Source organism: Aythya fuligula, chromosome 3, assembly GCF_009819795.1.
Source record: "Aythya fuligula isolate bAytFul2 chromosome 3, bAytFul2.pri, whole genome shotgun sequence".
Taxonomy (NCBI): domain Eukaryota; kingdom Metazoa; phylum Chordata; class Aves; order Anseriformes; family Anatidae; genus Aythya; species Aythya fuligula.
In genome coordinates, this window is record NC_045561.1 from 94,535,476 (window position 1) to 94,555,396 (window position 19,921).

The 19,921-nt window shown below is 36.9% G+C and overlaps 1 protein-coding gene across 1 annotated transcript in view; it reads right to left on the bottom strand.

The window, feature by feature from the left end:
* Positions 1–19,921, bottom strand: part of AGPAT5 (1-acylglycerol-3-phosphate O-acyltransferase 5) — a 60,815-nt gene that overhangs the window by 18,974 nt on the left and 21,920 nt on the right. Inside the window, exons 4-5 of the mRNA XM_032184125.1 lie at positions 17,462–17,551; positions 9,058–9,148 (exon numbers count right to left, since the gene is read on the bottom strand). Coding sequence (XP_032040016.1) covers positions 9,058–9,148; positions 17,462–17,551 — 181 coding nt within the window. The remainder of the gene's footprint in view (positions 1–9,057; positions 9,149–17,461; positions 17,552–19,921) is intronic.

The following is a 19,921-nucleotide window of genomic DNA, read 5'->3' on the forward strand; positions in this document are numbered from 1 at the left end:
GAATTATCAAACACAGAACATCACCTCCTGAAATCCTGTCTCAGAAACAGGTTTGGTATATGAGGCATAAGCGCAGATATCTTTAATATGCCTAATGTTCATCCAGCATTTCACTTCCAATGGACCAACCAATTTCATCAATACAATGAATCCTAATACTGTCCCACAGTAATAAAAAAGCAGTGTTAAAATACACATGCTTAAACAAAATGTAACATTTCTCCAAAGCTACCACACTATCAGGTATTTCAATACATTTGTTATTTTCTACTTTAGATTCTTTTTCCCATCTTTCACTTTCCTCTTTCTAATGGCACATTGTAACAGTTCTCACTTCGAGGAAGGATGACAGAAAGCAGGTAGACTCAAGACAGTTTTAGCCAATTGATGCTGATCAAAATGGGAAATCCCACTTTATCCTTGCAGCTATTTGACTCTACTACTTTTCTGTGCATGCTTGTGCCAGCTACTAAACTCGTATTGCTCTGGTACCACCCTCCCACCAGCCAACTCAACTCACCATCCCAGCAGAAAACTAAACAGGGCAGAGGGAAAACATAGCAGAGAGTCAACAGCATGGAAGAAACCTTCTCTGTTTCCCTGCCAACAAGCTATTAGACTGACTTAGCTATTAACAAAACCATAGTCACAGAAATCCAGTGTTGACCTTAACCATCCAGGCCACGGACATAAAACTGTCAAGTTTAACAGCAATCTGCAGGCCCTCACAGCAGTATTTCATTTCAATGTTTGCTTCAGCTGATCGCTTCCACTGAAAGACCACTTTAGAATACACAAGCACACAGGGTTTGAAAGTATAAACTTTATTCATTTTCCAAAGTTTTAACATACAACTAATTTCAAAATGAAAACAAAAAACCCCAAACCTTTCTGTGATCTCAACACAGCTCTTCCACTTTTATTTCAAAGTGTTTCTAAAAAAAAACCATCTTATACAAAGAAAATATCATTATTTTGCTATAAGATACATACTTTTCTCAAAGTGAAGTATCAGAATATGATTGTGATTGATGCTTTCTAGCCTTATCATTCGTAGTTTTACACTTCGGTATGTTTTTAAAGATCCACCCATTGGTGCTATTGGTTCCTGATATACTGAATATTTTTCTAAACCAAAATTCTGTGGTATTGCTTTAGACATACTGCGACTTGGAAAATCAATATAAAAGATAATATAATTTGTCCTGATTTTGTACTGAACTTCTCTTCCTTCCTTGTTGGATACAGTGTACTCTGATCTAAAATTATGTAAGTATCTACTGAACAGTGTAAAATAATGCTGGTTTCTAAACAGCTCTATGATTGTTACAGTTGAAAAATTCAGTACAAATATTTTATTATCTTCTTAAATCAAGATAATGATTTATACTGAAGTTTTCATACTTTTCATACAGATTTATACTGAATATTTGCTAAGAACCTCTTTGTTCAAACAGAGAGATAAAAGTTTTTTTTTTTTTGCTAGCGCTCTTTCTGAAGTCACCGTTCTAAGCTTTACCAGCAACGGGGATAACTATCTATGCAAAATGTTGTGCGGATTGTGTAAATATTTTGAAGCATAACATGGTGGTAGTGTTTTTTTAGCTTGTGAACTGTCACATCAAACAGCGAATTATGTTATGTTTCCAAATGTTTACTCAGTAAATGAAGCACTGAATATTCTAGTGTTGTGCTAGCAATGGTCATTCTACCCAACACAACTCTTACTGATCCAAATCCCACAACACATTCATTTTATCAAAAATGCTGTCATTTCTTTCTTACCCAACTCATCTTCCCCCTACCCATACTAGTATTGTGGGGAAAGAAAGGAGAAATCAGGCTTCAGTGGGATGTAAATCCTCTAGACAAATTAAAACATATGTTGAAGGCTATCCAGTGCTGAGTTTTTTGAATTAATTCATGGACAGTTTTTGTGGTGAAGATGGTCAGTGAGAATATGTGAAGTACAACTGTAAAGCAAGCCCCTCTTATGCCATATGCTACAAGGGAACCCTTGAAGGTTTAGGTTCAAAATAAGTATGTATCTATCTAAAACCAATAAAGTCCATAATCCATTATTTAGTACAGCTCCAGTGTATGACAAACATGCAGCAATAACAGGAGTTCAACACATCCTTTGAAAGAATCTGTTTTATAAAAGCATTAACCACACATTCTTGCAATTACTTGATGATCTTTGCTAAAATCAACATAACAGAATTTAAGCCCAAGTAGTTACAGTATAGTTACCTTGGCAAGCGGCCTGCATCCAATTCACAAAACACACTGTGCTTAAACTGTTTTTAATGTTGTGCAATACTAAGTTAGAACTCTCTGTCAAAGTATTTGAGGTCATGAGATTTTATTTTAAATGCCAAAGAAAACAAACTAAATGTCTAATAAAGTAATACTCTACCTTAAAATGCTATAGCTTTGCTCTTCTATGCTAGCTGATTTTTAAATGACTAACAGACATAAAATATCCCAAAATGTAATAACTTGATGCAGATTTGCAAGAGAACTATATCAAGGGTGAAATCATTAAAATAATATGAAAATCCAAAGAAATAGCATGAGCAATGGTACTTCAACCGGCAACCATTAACTAGCCTATAACAAGATGCAAAATTACTTCAGTTTTGTTGCAGACTTTCCAAACGAAAGAAAGTAAGGTTTTAATTTGGGAAGTATAAAGATACAAATCATTAACATCTCTAGAATTGAATCCTTCATGCAAACAGAAAAGAACAATGACAGAAAAAAAAAAAAAAAAAAAAAAAAAAAAAGCACCATTATCTAACATTATCTAACGTCTCAGGGTAAAGTTACATGTAATAGCTGAGTACAATTCTACGGAGAAGATCCCTCTTGCTTTTCCCTTCACCCAAGCCAAAAGCTTATAGAACTGGTCAGTGCAGGCAGGCCACCTACATTTTCAGACTCCACCATTAGTCATCTTTTTCACCCCTGACATATGCACATACCTCATCTGAAATGAAAACAATCAAGAAAAAAAAAAAAAACAACAACCAGCCCTAAATTATAAATACCCTATGTATTACATGAGCACTGCCACATTTAATCAACAAAAGTTATATTCTCTCTAAAAGTGGATGTCAGATTAATTTAAGAGGTCTCTTTTTCCCCCTGTGAAACTATGTTACTTGATGGTAAAACAAAAACTGAAAGCAGGGTGACAAACAGTGGGTTTGACCATCAGAAAGACCATCTCAGTCTTTCTTTCCTTTTTTCCTTTTGTGCATTCATGTATGTACTCAGAGGTAGTATTAGACTGAAAGCTTTGCACTTATTTGGGGTGTCCTACACACTCACCTAACACTATGTTCCTACCAGCCTACTGGAGTGACCTCAGTGGCTTAGTTACTGAAACCAGGGTCCGGAGAGACACATAAAATTACATATGGTGGAGTGCTCAATGCTCATGCGGGAGCTTCCTCTCCCAAGCTGCCAGTATCTCTAGCTTCCTATAAGCCCTCTCTCATGGAATAGATTTTAAGGAACTCTGCCAAGAAAGCTGTAGAAGAAATGTGCTCGCATAAAAAACACTTACAAAACAAAATATCTTCTCACTCCCCCCCCCCACTGAAAAGTTAGGTGCACAGTAGCAAGGTTCAAGTTCCCAATATTCTCAGGAATGATCTGCTACCCCCCCAGTAGACAACATTGTACTTGGCCACACATCCCCAGGATAGCTGTGCACATCCATCCCACAGCACAACACAGGAGACACCACGCTTCAGGACACCTTCTTCCATAATGGATGTATCCAGAAAGAAGGTTTTAAGCATATAAGATAGCTTCTTTCTTTCCTATACTTAACTTTCCAAGTGCAACTTTTCATAACAGAAATCCCTTCTTCACCCCAAGGTTATGGCTCTCAAATGCTACTCACGGTCCACCCCCACACAGACTTTTTAAAAGATGTTACTCTCCTTTCCACATTTCACTTTTACGCCAAGCCTGCTTACATCAAAGCGTGTGGAAAAAATATTAACAAAAGATATTTTCTAAAGAAAGTTTCACATAACATTCTGGATATTAAATACTTCAGATTGCTTTAAAATACAATTTAAAACCAATGCCAAGATCTAGAAGGGAAACATTTTCGATTAGCTCCGTTGAAATACCTCTTTTTCACATGACCTGTAAAAGCAATTTTGAGATAAGCACATCCTGCACGCACAAACATCTTAGTAGAGAGCATGATACTAGGCAAGATAAACTTAGCATTAAAAAATGTTTACATTTGCCACTTTTATGCCTAAAACCCAGGGAGACGATAAATGAATACCTGAAATATTTGCTTGATTAAATGACCTTTGTTAGAAATCAAACATTAATACGAAATTTCATAAATGCCTTCCACTCGGGAAGATTGTTTTGTCTTCCTTCAGCAACAGCAAGTCAAGTTAAACTTGACTCTCCAAACTTCCTATCATGTTCTCTTTGACTTTTCAGAAGTTAGAAACATTAGGAGTAGGAGGGCTTTGGATTATTCTTATTTATTTTCAAATCCTTAAAATACCATTTCCTTAACATTTGGATAAAGTTCATATTCTACAAAGCCTAAGAAATTTGCCATTGTTTGGAACAAACATTACAAAGGTCTAACTCCTAGAAAATTATTAGCAATCTAGACATACATATTGTGGGAACATGCAAATGAAATGAATTTTATACCAGAAACTGGTACAGGAGAAAAAAAATCATGAATTTTATGGGTTGTGTAGAAATTTTGTTCTGTAGTCCAGAACCAGTAATATGCCTTGAAAGATTTATGGTTTGAAATAACGAATAAATAACACTTCTAACATTACAACAAGATTAAACTTAAATCCCTATGAATATAAGAGTGCCACCTACAAACTTAAATTTCCCAGACTTTAAAACTCAAGCCCACTGGCTAGTGTGGAAGAACCAACACACCTTTAAGATTCCCATAACAGCTGACCAGATATAGTTTCTAGATATAGTCTCTACTATAAAGGGTCACCATTATATGTCAACTGAATGATCCCAACAGATTTTGAAGATGACAATCGATCATGTTAGCTAACTAATTACAGTGGAAAAACTAAAGCAAACTCTAAGATTACTAAGTATGATTAAATAATGGAAGCTGGAAGGCTCAGGAGACAAGAAGTAAAACATGCTTCCACATTTTTAGTTATTCAGTACATTACAGTGAGAAACATTTCCTTTGATTATGAGAATCTTAGGAGATATCCCATTGGAAATGTGAGTAACCAACCATGTAGAAAAACAGGAAAACAGAAAACATCCTAGCAGTAATCACTCAAGGAATCATCTCACATGGTCACCTATTTCCCATCATGAGAGGACAAGAATCATGTTCAAATCCACCCCCATGGCACTGACTCCATTGGCTTGGACGTGCAGGGTTTCATTTACTTGAAAGAAATGTGAAAACCTGACAGATGTTTTCATCAGATTCTGGCAACACTGCTTATGTGGTTTGCTGCGGCTGTGAAACCCCAGCAAATATTAGAATTTGGACAACAGAATTAAATGCTGGAATAAATTTCTCAACTCCATATGATTTGTTTTATGAGCAGCTCCTGCATTAATCCCCAAAAAAATAGTTTTAAGAGGCAATTTTTATTTCCAAAATTCAAGGAGCACATTTTCCTTCCCCAGTAAAATGAAATATATTTTCAGTTTAAAATGCTGCCTGTTCTATTCTGGGTCAAAATCTAATTGGATTAGAATTTTCAGCCAGTCATAAAACTTGTAGAATAAATAATCTTCAGTTTCTGAGGGGTACTAGCATTACCCTCAGATGACAACAGTCTCCATTTATTACCACATAATCAGTACCCCTGGCAGTAAGCAACTTTCTGCATCTCACTGAAAACGATTATCGCATGTTTGCACATGTCAGTCTCTATTGTGAAAACCAGGAACATAAATGCCCTAATTTCATCATCTTTATAGACATTTTCAGCATTCCTTGGTTTTAAAAAAAATCAAAAAACTGGCAGTACATTCAACTAGAACTTGGCACGGTAGTTAATGAGAAATCTGCAAGACTAGTTAATGGATTTAATTTTTTTAATTGTACAGTACCTTTATTTCTTTCTAAAGATAGTAAGCAAGTATAGGCTTCCCTAGAAGTTTCTCCATGTTTTATAGCATTGTCTCAATTTCTTCATACCCAGACTGCGTGTGTTTGATTTGCTGGCGTTTCAGAAAGAAGAAATCCATTTGCTTTTGCAAGGAGTCAATATTTTGTGTAGAACCCAGGTCTTAAGACAAGAATAAACTGTAACATGAAGTATAATCAGTATTTTTAAAAAGTTACCTCTCTTTCAAGGGGGGCCTCAATCACCTTTATATTCTTTTGCTGTTTGATATCCTTTCATCCTATTCATAGACAGATAAGATTTATTTAAATATTCATATTAATGACGAAAGATATAATAGCTGCAACCAGCAATATGAAAATAAGCTTTTGGATGGCGACCTAAGCATTTTTTTTTGTTTGTTTGTTTGTTTGGCTGGTTGGTTTTTATTTTACTGAACTAGTCCTCTGACCACTCGTAAGAGGCAGTGACTGTATCCATGACTGACATTTTCTAAAAAAGAATACCAAGATATTGCAATTCATCAACTGGTCACATTAACGTCAGGTAATTAAATTCAGCTCAATAATTCTGCTTAAACCGATGAAACTTCTCGGGAATAGTATCCAGCCCATGGAGAGTAAAAATAAACACAAAATCTACACAATATTTTCATACTTCCTCTCTGCAAAACTACTAAAACATATACACAGATGTCAAAAACAGTATTTCAGATTTCAAACAGCATGATAAACATGCGTTACGCTTGTGCTCGCTCTAGGAATAGCTTTGTTATCTTTGGGTACAATGTCTCTGATCTTATCTGTCAGAGAAAATACATCAGATGAAAGTTTAATTCTTAGGAATCAAACCACTTTTGCAATATTACACTTGCACTATTTCCTGAACACATAAAACGTGCAAAAATGTAGGAAAAAATTGCTAAAGCCTACTCACATTTCATGATGCATTTTATAAAATAACAAAAAAATAAAAAAATAAAAAAATCCTCTGTGCGTCTGTAAAGCCAATACTAAAGCACCATGCTGTATATCAAAGACAAAATCATCAGACTTTTTGTTTCTCTGTAATGACTAAAGTACAAATTTTAAGCTGTAATTCTAGTACATCCTCATTCCTCTGACTGGAAGAGCTTCTGGGCGCTGATACCTTTCAGAAAACTGTACCAAATATGATGTGTCTGCTGATGCTTTCAGTCACAGCTCCTATGCTGAGCCCCAGTTTGCAGCCAGCAGCCAAACAGTGGTGGCACTGGAGCTGCCAAGCAAAAGCCACAAGCTGGGGCCAGCACCACTCATGGCAGGTCTCTGGGGAGTAGTTGTCATTTCCTGCCAGCGGCCACTTGGAGTTTCCTGTCCTTGGAGCTCCCCAACGTACGTGGTCTGTGCCTTGTGGCTGTTTTTTTTTTTTTTAGCCATAAGAATATTTTGGTATGTGGCTTTTAGCGTCAGGCAGGCTGGCCATCCCTGCTTCTCTTGTGCAAGGGATGCCCTAATTCAAGTGAGCGTCAATCTTCCCATTAACGTGCAGGGACAGTTCCCACCCTCTCCGTAAAAAAGTTGAGGAGAGACCAAATTTTTGTGAACAATAACAATGAAAGAATTCAGCAATGAGGAAAAGCAGATCAAGATGATTCTACACTGGAACAGAGGAAGTTTCCTGTTTAATAAATACTTGTTGTGAGCATTTTTAAAAGGAGTAACCCTTACAAGACAAAAGCAGGCCATATTTGGAGAAAAGCACTAGAAGAAACAAACAGGTGCTCTGAAAGCACAAAGCATTTTTTGTACTGTCTTTTGGACTGCGGAAATATAATTAAGAGGTTTACTAAAATAATAACAACAGTAAGATCCCTTTCTCTTCCCTGAAAGAGGAGGAGAGAGGACCTCATACCAAACACCCCCCTCTGAACTCTCAAAGAACTGCCAACCTCAATGAAACATTTGACTTTCATTTCCGACAGGAAACTGAAGCGATGAATAAATACATTATGACTTAAGTTCTCTTGCACATACACGCAAACAAATTCCATTCTTCCCAAGGAGGAGAAGAAAAGCATATATCCTTTTGGACAAGAACTAACAATACTTAATAGCTTGATGATATCAACAGGCTGATTCACAGACTTCTGAATTCATTTCAGCGTGTCACAGAAATGAATTTACCAGACCTATTTGTTACTCTCTGTTTACCTTCAGAATGAATTATTTCACTTTTGGTCAACAGGAAAAAACAAAACCAGGAAATATGTTGACTGAACTGTTGGAGTTAAAAGTTTCTATGTATTGTGCATATGATGTGGGAAAAATGAAAAAGCTTGGGAGCCTCTGCAAGCCATTCCAAAGAAGAAATTCCATCTGCAGTTATGGAGATGATGCCGACATTCATCAACGCAACTACAGGATAAAGTTCAACCAAGGAGGGGTGAGACTGGAAGATGAAACAGGAACATATCCCAGAAGAAATGGTGGCATTAGTAGTAATTAAAAAGGAAGAGTTGGGAAGACTTTCTTTTAAAGCATAACATTCCTGATTCAAAATAGCCTTTACGTCAAGTAACAACTACAATTGGAGTTACAATCAGTCTAGATAGATCAGTAGCGCCCTGATCCAGTGTAGGTGGTTCCTATGTTCCTGAAAAGTAGGAAAAGAAGTGTCTGTGAATACATAAAGATAGAAACTAAAGAGAACTTCCTTGAGAATTAATGCTCCTGTACAATGTAAAATGCATGAAATGTCTGTATACAAGCTTTTCTCATCTTACTCTGTAGTAGGAAAAACACTGACTTATTCTAGTCTAAACCTTTAGTATCAAGCAGGCAGGCTTAACAGTCCAGTTAAGGTGAGAACATCTTCATATTATACAACAATTTATATAACATATGTTAACAACATAACAATAGAACAAATTCAAAAACTCTTTGCTTACCTTCTTTTTCAGCAAATGATTGACTATCTGCAATGACTTTTGGTATTTCTGGATTGTAACGAGTCCCCTCTGGAAAAATCACTAAATACATCTGTGGGATGAAAAAGTAAAACAAAACAAAACAAACAAGATCTTTTAATGAATGCAAGTTGATTCCTTTTATATAAATTATAATTACTTGATAAGATATTGTATTTAATTCACACCACCTGTTAGTGAACCAGCTAAGATACAGTTATCTATAAGGATCCAAAGAAAAATTAGAATATCTGAGCTAAAAATTTCTTAGCTCTTACAACTTGGCTCTCTGTTTGGATTTCAAGATAATTTTCTTTGAATGTACACCATAGGTGTCCAGGTGACTGCAGAAGGGAGATAGCATGCATCAACAAGAGCAAGGTTCAATACAGACCTTCCATCTATATCTTTCCTTATACATTTAATTATACTCCTAATTAGAAATATTATTAATTGAAATTATGATATATTAGATATGTGCCTTTATGCATCTCACTGTATGAGACATTACCTATATTATGAACTTAAACTGATAGTGTCGCAAAATTTCATCTTGAAAGTCACATTCCTTTATGTGTCTGCAAGGTTAAATTTCCCAAGTAAATTAGTTAGCTTGACTGTTCAGCAACAATTGCATTTACGGGTTCCCAAATAATTATACAGCTATATTTTACCTAAGTTTTTGCATATCTAGTGTAAAATTAGGTACCCAAACAGAGGAATTCTAATTTGAGAAATTTTCCATTTGCTTTTCCTTGTGTAATCTCCTACTTACAAAGTTGATGTAAAACATTACTTACTTGTGAAAATTTTGTACTGAGGGTTCATTTGCAGAAGAAAAAGCTACTGCCACAAATGCTAACTAGCATAGATCTGTACATAAACTGACACATTTGTAGTAAAATCATGCCTACTGTCAAGCCTTTGTTATCTTTGCACAAATGAGTCTTGAGAAACATTTGAAAGAAATGAGATAATGGATTTACAAAACAGCACAAGAAAGATTACCAGTGAGTACATTAAGACCCTGACAAGTAGGAGTGTACATCATGAAAAGACGTGAAGTAAAATAAAAGCTCAGAAGACAGAAACATGTTGTGCTTTTGGCCCACAAAACATCAGTGTGCTGGTATTTGCACATGATGATTGCGGAACAGCTTCAGAAAAGGTTGAATGCAGAAAGACAAGACCTAGCAAGTGAACTCTCCAGAATTATTGCAGTGAGAAAGGTTGAAAGATGCACTAAAATGTGGAGAAGGAAAGAAATCTATGAAAATTAACCAATAGGAGAGGCCAGCATGTGATCAAGAAAGGGGGAAATTGAGTACATAACCTCGAATCTGCCAGGTGAGAAGAAAAAAAAAAAAAAAAGAAAAGAATGGCTAAACCAGCATTAGTAGAGTGGCATAAAGAGAAGAGCCACAAGACTCTGAACAGAGGTAGAGGAAAGGTTATACTTGCAACAGCATGTTTGCAGAGGAGGAAAACTGGCAGATTGCAGAGGCAGGTGAAGTCCAAGAATTAAAGGATTAACAGAAAGCCAAGATGCGTACAGATTTTGTGGAAAAAGAACAAAAGAAAATGGATTTAAGAGGTAAGGTGCTTGCACTTTTTCCCTAACACGACAGTAGCACAAGCACAGGAGCACAAGTACGGGAATCCTCGGCCCCAGTCACAATTTGCACTTTCCCCTAGCCACATCTACATTTCACATTGAAAATGTTTAAATGATAAAGCAGAATTTTTCAGAATTAGCTGGAAAGGGCATAATATTCAAATCAAGACACATTTTTTTCTTTTCATAAATGTGCTTATATTCAAACCATTTAATTTGGATCCTTAAAATGGAACTCCAAGACGAGAACTGTTCCTCCCTCACTAAAGCATGAATGCTTAGCTCCTAAGTGCAGTATAGTGGCTATAACACGTAATAGCTGAACGAGAAAATAAAGTGAAGCACACAGGAGAGAAATACCTTTCTTGGTATGGAGATCAGCACTTAAAAGCATGCAGCAGCATTAACAGCCTTCAAAGCAGAGACTCAGCCACTGAAAGCTGATTACACAAGAGAGTGTAGAAGCCACTTACCCCAGCCCTAGCTGTGTAATACAAAGAAGGGGTAGAAATTATATTTTAATTACTCTTGTAAACATTTAAAACACAAGCAGCTGAACAAGTTTGTTGATCAGAATCTGAACATCTCTGAATTAAAAGCACACCCACAAGACAAAGAAGTGGCCTATGCTTTAAATTCAGCATATGCAACCGATATGCAACTCATTAGGACTACTATACCTGAGTAAAATTCAGGAATGTAAATAGACGCCCTACTTCTTCTCATGGACAGTACTGCGCAAGACAAAGATATTCTGCTAGTGCAATCCAGCCTACGAAAGCTGTGTGCATGACTGGCTTTTCCCTTCTTCTGACATGGGCAGCAGAAGCTAAATCCTTAAGCACTGTTTCCAGAGACTATAAGAACTACAAAACTCTAAGATTTTAATAACTAAATAAGCTCTCCTGAACTTGGATAAAGAGCTGCTGAATTGTAGGAGCATTTTAATTGCCTAAAAACACTACCTGCAGTTAAGGCAATTTTTGGTTACAGAATTTTCCATTTAGGGCCATCAGCTACATAAAAGCTACACGCTTTCTTGCAGTGAATGTAAAATACCGTGCTTGTGTTGAAAATGACATACAAAATTTTACATTGCCACAGTCCCTAGTTCACTGATAAACCAATTTTAACTCTGGCAGAATAGGTCCCTCTGTTCAGAGTTATATTACAATTTTTGTATCTGTTTCTGCATAATAGGTATCAAGACACTGTCTCTGATCAATTCAAAAGTTACAAGGAGTGGATGAGGGTTCAGTTAAGTAGAATTTTAATGATTTTGGTTTGAACCAGAAAGGCAGAAAAGATGCAGAGGTTACCTGAGGAGTCTCCAGTGTAGTCAGTGGACCTGCCTCTTATTCTACAAATTAACTGAACATATGACAACTGTTTTCATGGATATTGCAACTCTGTTCATTTTTCCAGTGTCGTCAAGTTCTGCTAGTCAAAAAGAAATAGCAATGGCACAGCAGCAGTGCTTACAGAGGGCAGGAAACAGCTGAGGAAGACCCTGAGACAGAACAACATCAGAAAAGGAGCTGGTATGGCTGGAGCAGGGGAAGGGGCATGAAACTACATACGAATCCCTGGAAAACAGAACAAAGTCAGCCCAAATATTGTAAGCACACAGGGGGAAGAGACACCAAAGGGAAACCTGACCAAGGACAGAGCTTCAGAGGGTGTCCCCAGAGAGAGTAGCGGCCACTCTACAGAACAGCATGGGGCATCAAGAAGTGGTATTTATTGACTAAAGATATTTTGCTTTTACTGTGCTGTTCTCAGGAGAGTGAAAAGGGAAAATAATGTAATATTTTTATTTATAATATTCAAAATCATATTAAACAATGCATTTTCTTAGTTTTCTTATTTTCATTATCACATCCAGACAACTAGATGGATTCACATCTGAATCGATTTAGACCGCTGCTAAATGATATGCTTTTGGTGAACCCAGTGAGGAACATTAACACTCTGATCAATAACTGAGAAAGACATGATGTGAGAAATCATATCTGGTATAATTTGAACAAAATACAGAAGTCAGTGTGAGGAAAGTCTAGTGAGTGGCATCCCCACCCATGGCAAGGGCGGGGAACTAGATGGTCTTTAAGGTCCCTTCCAACACAAACCATTCTACAAAAGCAAGCAAGGACATCCAGGATTTATTAATTGTCAGGGATTTGCAAAGTAGCAACCATATGACAAAATAAGCTTTATACCATTAACATCAAGCCTTATAATGGTTGTATTACTGTATCTGTCCTCTTCAGGTTTCTGCTGTTTGGTTGGCACTGCTTCTCAGGACAAAGATTTATTCTGTTTCTGAATGAATTACAAACACAAGACACACATAACCAGCTAAACACTGGCTGTACTGGGCTGTACCTCCATCTCACACTGCAGATTTCCTTCTCATCAGGCATGATAACCAGGCACACAAGTTACATTTCAAATGGAATACTTTGCTGTTCAGAAGAGTTAACTTTCTCTATAAAACAAGCAGACTGAGTATATCAAATGCCTGCTGGATATATTGTTACACCGAGAAATGCATTTATCCTTGTTATGGCTTACATTAAAACATTAACACAAAAGTGTCCTTTGAAGTGTGTGACAGTCTCTGCTCTCACAACCAGACACAAGACTGCAATTTGTCAACCATCAGCCAGATTTTCTGCCATTTTGAACTAAATCACACAGTTTCAAGTGAGTTTTAACAATGAAAGGCCCAATAACGAACTATTTGGGTATATAATTACATGATGAGATGAAAAGTAAAATGAAAGAACAAAATAGCAAAATTTAGTAGTTGAAGGTCTCCACTAAGACAATACAGGAACAAATGAGTTTCAGTCTATCGTCAGTTTTGTGCATGTCTAAAAGCTGAACTGCTGCTGCTGCCACGCTGCATTTGGGAAGCAAGGTGGAACACCTGTGAGCAGCAGGGGAGAAACAGGGGCTGGTGAAGGCAGGCACAAATTGTAAGAAAGGTGAAAAATCGTACCATGCAGTCCACTGTCCCAACATGAGATCAGGCATACCTGATCACTGAACCAATCCTACTGTGAATGTGAGAGGTCAAGAGGCAGTCCTATTTTTCTGCTTGCATTCCACCTCTAATTTACTTTCCATTATTAACAAAAAAAAAGAAAAGGAACCAAGTGAAATGAGGCAGTAAAGCAACTGAAGGGCTTGCTATGCTAAGTAGAGAAGCGGACTCTGGTTCCGCCTTCCTACACGTCTTAGGTTTCTTAATGGGAACAGGGATGGCTCCAGACAGACTGAACATTAATCATTTGGATTCTTTTGTTTAAACACTATGTGGAGAGAAACTGTAAATAACCAAGTGACCCTTAACACAAATTCCCTTCCATCTCTCTCTATTGACATATAATTCTTTCCTTAGCAGCTGAAAGGCAAACTTTTCTCCAACACTACATTAAAGGAAAAAACCTCTGCCATGCACATATTCAACAACCAAGCAGTCACAGCTGCTCACTAAATGGAGGAAAAGTGTACTCTGATCTGCACCATCCAGTGTATAATTTAACAGAAATTCAGAGTAGTAAATTACTTATTTTCACAGGAAGCCTGCAGCAATTCATTCTTGCACCGACAAGTTCAAGGCGTACTTGTTTTCCTGATTAAAATGTCTTCGTTTTAAAAGCACCATGGTTGCTTGTGAATGTCCCAGCAAGGCAGAACTGCAAAGTTTATTCATGAATAATGCATTAAGGACACAGGTTATCATGTTCTTCTCTCAGTATTAATTACAGGTTAAAGAGCATTTACGGCATCTACATTTAAATTCTCTGATAAAGTGGATTATAGGAAGTTTAGTCTTCCCTCAGATGACAGCTCAGTGGTCTGTAGCTTCTACCCCAGCAGATGCAAACAATTTTCCCATTAAATAGCCTTGTGACAGCTTTGGTACTGTAGAACTTAAGGGTCCCTACATGTTTGGCTGACAGAGATTTAAAACAATGCCCTTTAACAGCAGTTACACGCTATTCTCTTCTGTGCTGCTACCCTAGATAACAGGAGCGAAATGGCAACAACTGCCTGGTAGGCACATCCACATTCTGTGCCCTGTTTCCAATGCCACAGAACTTCCAAGCAGCCAAATTAAATGTACCCAGGTGGTCCCAAGTTTACCTCGCCTTATCTGAGACAGGTTAGGTATAGGTTTTCAATCCATATACAACTGAAGAATAAGAAGATTCTGGGAAAAAAAAAAAAAAAAAAAAAAAAAAAGCCTTCTGGATTTCTTTCATTTATTAATCAAACACAGGCATCCACCATGAAAAGCAGAACTCATGGTAGAAGCATCTTTAAAGAAAAGACTTATGCTTCAACCTCCTTTTACTCCTCTATTAGGCTAAAATTATGCATTAGTCTGTTGAGCCAATTTATAGCATTGGAGCAACACTGTACACTAGTTACAGGTTTCCAAAAGATGCAGAATTAGATGACTTTCCAGGCATGTCCTCCTAAGATTGCATTAAAAAAATCCAAATATAGCAGGGTGATTTAAAACAGAGTTCAAATCACGACTCTTATCACAATAAAAACATTAGTGTTACAATGAGACCCTGCATTTTAGGGGATGCAGAGGGCAGACAGTAAACCAGACTCGACCAGAAGCTGCCTATTTGGCTAGCAAGAAATCAGCGGGCCTTTGTGGGAAAACACCCTGCCAGGAGATTTCATGCAGACTAACCAAAGCAAACTGAACCAGCACTTTGCTTAGGGGAATGACTTCAAACACATTTCATACATCCTACTATTTGTCTTTGCTTATTCAATTACACTGCAAGTTTTACAGAAAGCAGAATCTTTGCCACTCACACACAGAAAATAATTTGATGTAAAGCAATCTTTCCAACATCCCAGAACTCTTCTGGGTAATGCTGGCAAAAATGATCACTACTGAATATGGCCATCTTCTCCTTGTGGACATTATTAGATGGACAGGTCTAGATATACCTATGCTTCTTACGAGCTAAGCAACTGGCAATGGCCTCTGGAAGACAAAAGATCCAAGTAGCTCCTCAGGGAGAGATTCCCAAGCTAACACAGCACCAGATGATACACTGAGAGATACTGATTTAATATTTGTTCTTCCTGTCAAACATACAAACTAAAGAAATTATACACTTTTTAAGAGTATTTCACAAAGATACAATGTACAGAATGTAGTACATTCACCTTTACTACAATGCTAAAAACATATCTTGGTTAAGCTGTGCTGTATACTACATTTCTATTTTCTACTAGCAAAAATATTTTTAAGAAACCAACAACTTCAGAAGTATTTATTATACATAGAGTGCAATGCCACAGAGATATAATCTAATAAAGAATACATTTTGTGTATATGACTGAAACCAAGATTTGGAACTTTTAAACACAAAATGTGCATGCTCCAGTAGAGAATCAAGCATCTTTACAGAAGGGTCATGCAAATATCAACAACCAAAAAAGTCTCTTTATCCCCTTTATGCTCTGTTACAGAAGATGTATGTTATTTACTGGTGTACTGGGAAGAGCTGCCCCCCAAAAGGACAAGTGAAATTCTACTGAACTGATGTCATTTCATGCTAGCCAAAAACTCAGGGCTAAAACTTAAGTTGTTGTAATGTATTTCTGGCCATTGCAACTTACAGTCTAAAAACAGGAAATAGATCCACTTTACTTTATTAAAAACAAAAAAGCCCACAATGTTCAGGCTAAATCTTAGCACCCAAACTCATTCTTTCTTTAACTATCTTAAGCAGGGACGCTTTACTCATTTGAGGCATCCAGTAAGTGTAAGACCAGTTTACTTTTTCAACATGTTTGATATGTGCAAACATAAACATTTTATCTCCAAAAAAAAAAAAAAAAAAGAGTATTACAAAGGTCAAAACAATCTATATATTCCTTGTACCCAAGCTTCATCTTTAAGAGATTTGCCACTTACTTGGAGTGGCAAGTCCTAATCACATCATTTTAAGTAAAAGGAAAGTGCAACTGTTCTATATCATGGCTGGCTGAGTTGTTTTTTGTAAGTCTAGCCAAAAAGGCAAAAAACATTTTAATGCACAGCAAGTAATGGAAGCAAAGCGCAGTGATTCTAACCACTGAGCCACAAACCATACAGGGAGTCATGAGAAAAGTCACTTGGCACTAACAATAAGTCTTCAAATAGAAAATTATCATGAGCCGTTTTTCTGGTTTTGATTTTTTTTTTCTCCTCCAAGCATAGCAGACAAAGTTACTCAGTTCTAAGATGTCACTGCCACTAGAAGTGGATTGATCACTGGGATGACTAATTAAGATTTAATAGGAATGATTTTTGACTTTCGGAAGATCAAACAACTGGTATTCCACAAAAATACCAGTCTGACAAGCAACACTAAAGCAGTCAGAACGTCGTCCTTTGAAACAGGAGACACTGGAAGTGGCTGCTGAAGGAAGTTACCACAGTAGTTACTATGGGTTTTAAGATTTCATTCAGATCCTCTCTGCCCTCTGCAGACAAAATCAAGAAATTTGCATCATTCATAAAAGGACTAGTCTAATTTCTAGGAGTTTAATTAGAGGGATCATGCTAATCGAAAAAAAAGTAAATAAATAAATGTAAAAATACAGAAAGAAAACAAATTCATGACTTATGTCTTGTAGTTTGTAGATGTGAGGCATGTGAGGCTAATTTCTTCAATAAGCCTTTGCCACTAAAGTGGTCAATGGAATGAGGAAAGGGGGACAGAAAGAAAGGTATAATCTTACCGAAGTCTCAGCTTTCATCTGGGTCCGCAACTTCTCTCTCATTTCTTTTTCATTGAATTTGGCACTTCTTTTTACATAGACTCCTCCATGCTAACAGAGAAAAAAAAGAAAAAAAAAAAAAGAAAAAAAAAAAGAAAAGAAAAAAAAAAGGATTAAATATTTAAATAGTTTAATGTAGAATACTTGATAAAAGAACAAACAAGATGACAGTGACATTCACCCTAAGGGTGAATGACTCATGCTGCAAATTGCCCACAAGACATTTTCTCCTACGATGAAATCACTTGAAACTAAATTTATATTTGTACATAAGTTCACAAAATCTGTTTATATAAGGATCAGATGCACAAAAAGTATTCTAAGACACTTGAATTGTCTTGTTTAAAGGTGTTAAAATAATTGACTGGAAGATGGCATTGAAACTGACCCCAGGGATTTACTCCTGAAAACATAGACAAGGAGCTTAACTAGTAGATCAAGGGAAATCCCACAGCAGAAGTCACTCACATACAAGTAATTACTGGCCAATGTTTTCAATCATATGTGCCTGCTCTTAAGTAATGACTAATGCAAATACTGGGGTTACATGTATTTTACCTATGCATACAGAATTTACAAAAGGCACTGAAGTAACTATCATGAGCCCTGAAAACATTTTCATGTACTTTACTATAGAACTGAACATTTAATAAAGAAATTAAATACTGAGATAAAACCCGTGTAAGGCAAAGGATTTTATAGAAATAATTTTTACTGAAAGCCATTACAATCAGCTAGGCCATTTCGTGGAAAAGACTCATTTTATAACTTGTTCCACACAATTTATCACAAAATCTTAGTAAAATCTGCCTCATCATACCTTCCTCTTCTATCACTTTGCTTTATCTACAGCCAAGCTACAACAAGTTTAAAAGAAACATGGTCTAAAATGAAAAACTGCTACAATGAATTCTGACCAAAAAATAAAAAGGAAAAAAGGAAAATAAAAAGCTCCCAAGTAACAGAATTTCATTTTTAAGTGATGTCTTCTTCAGGGATTCTCTAACTCAATCGCTAACTTGGTCATACTCTTCTTTGCCCACTCTGACTGTTGGCTTTGGGATTTATCAGGTAATTTTGTGTCTATTTGTGCTTTTATATGCAGTTAACAGAAAGGTGACAATAAGATAAAACTTCTAGGAGCTGAACCTCATTCAAATATCTTAACTCAGGAAAAGATACAGTACATTACAGATACAGGGGTGTTGTGGTGGATGCATGTGTGTGTGGGGAGCCACCATCTTATCTGAGTGTCACGGAGAGAGCTACAGCTTGAGGGTTAGGAGGAGGCAGCTAGAAGAGAAGGCTACGAAATGTTCTTTCAGCCTTTGCTTTCCATGGTGTGGAGAGATGGCTGTGCAACTGCTCAGGTAGCGATATTTGACATGACTTTCAAGTTGTCCTCCAAAAGCTGCAGTGAAAAGGAAAGGAAGTCAACGGTGCATTAACTCCATATTAAATTTCTGTCTTAGCATTATTATCTGTGCTTCCCTTCAAGGCACAGCTGCAATCCTCCACTGTGTGGTTATGGCTGGCAGGGGACCAAAACTATGCAGAGAACAGAACCACCCAGTCCATTGAGCCTGGCCTTAAGCAGGCTGGAGCATCGTATCAGCCCCAGCACGCTAGCATTTTACCAGCCCTGGATAGATAATGCCATGAACAGAAAAAATTTCCATCAACTGTGCAGCAAACGGAGGTACACACTATCTACAAACTTCATATGCAAGGCTGTTTTTAACATCTGACAGCATTAAAGGGACATAGACGTCTTATGCTGGAAAGTGACACCACAACTGCTCCCAGGACAGGCAAACTCAGTGTGGTATAAGAAACAATGCATCCACTGTACAAGACTTCCACATAATTTGTAAGTCATGGTTCTGTGTGAACCCAGCTAGGTCAAGCTTTGATTCCAGTCATCCCTCATTTATCAAAGTCTTCCCTTATTCATCAAATTACTAACCAGCTGCAGTAAAATGGGAAAGTACTGAACCACCTTTTCCTTTTTTTTTTTTTTTTAAATAAATTGGTGAACATACAGAAATCAAGTTTCTGTTGTACAGTTTGCTCAGGGACACCCAACACCAAAGACAATTTCAGTGTCCCCACCCCAAACTTCTTTCTTGCTCAGGAATACATTTGTACTTCTAAGATCAATATGAGTATACAGACACTTAACACAAGGACAGACAAACAACACATTTTAAGATCACCATTCACTACACAACACCCAACTACATATATGTCAGATTCCCTATGGCACTGGGATACAAAGCTAAAGAGGCAAGATATCACACTAGCTAAATAATCAGCTAAAATTCAGTAACAACCAGAAGTGTACATGAGCTGATGCTGAATAACAGAAAAGACCTACTTCCTATGTTAAAAAGTCAAGCAAACTTTGGGATATCAAAAATA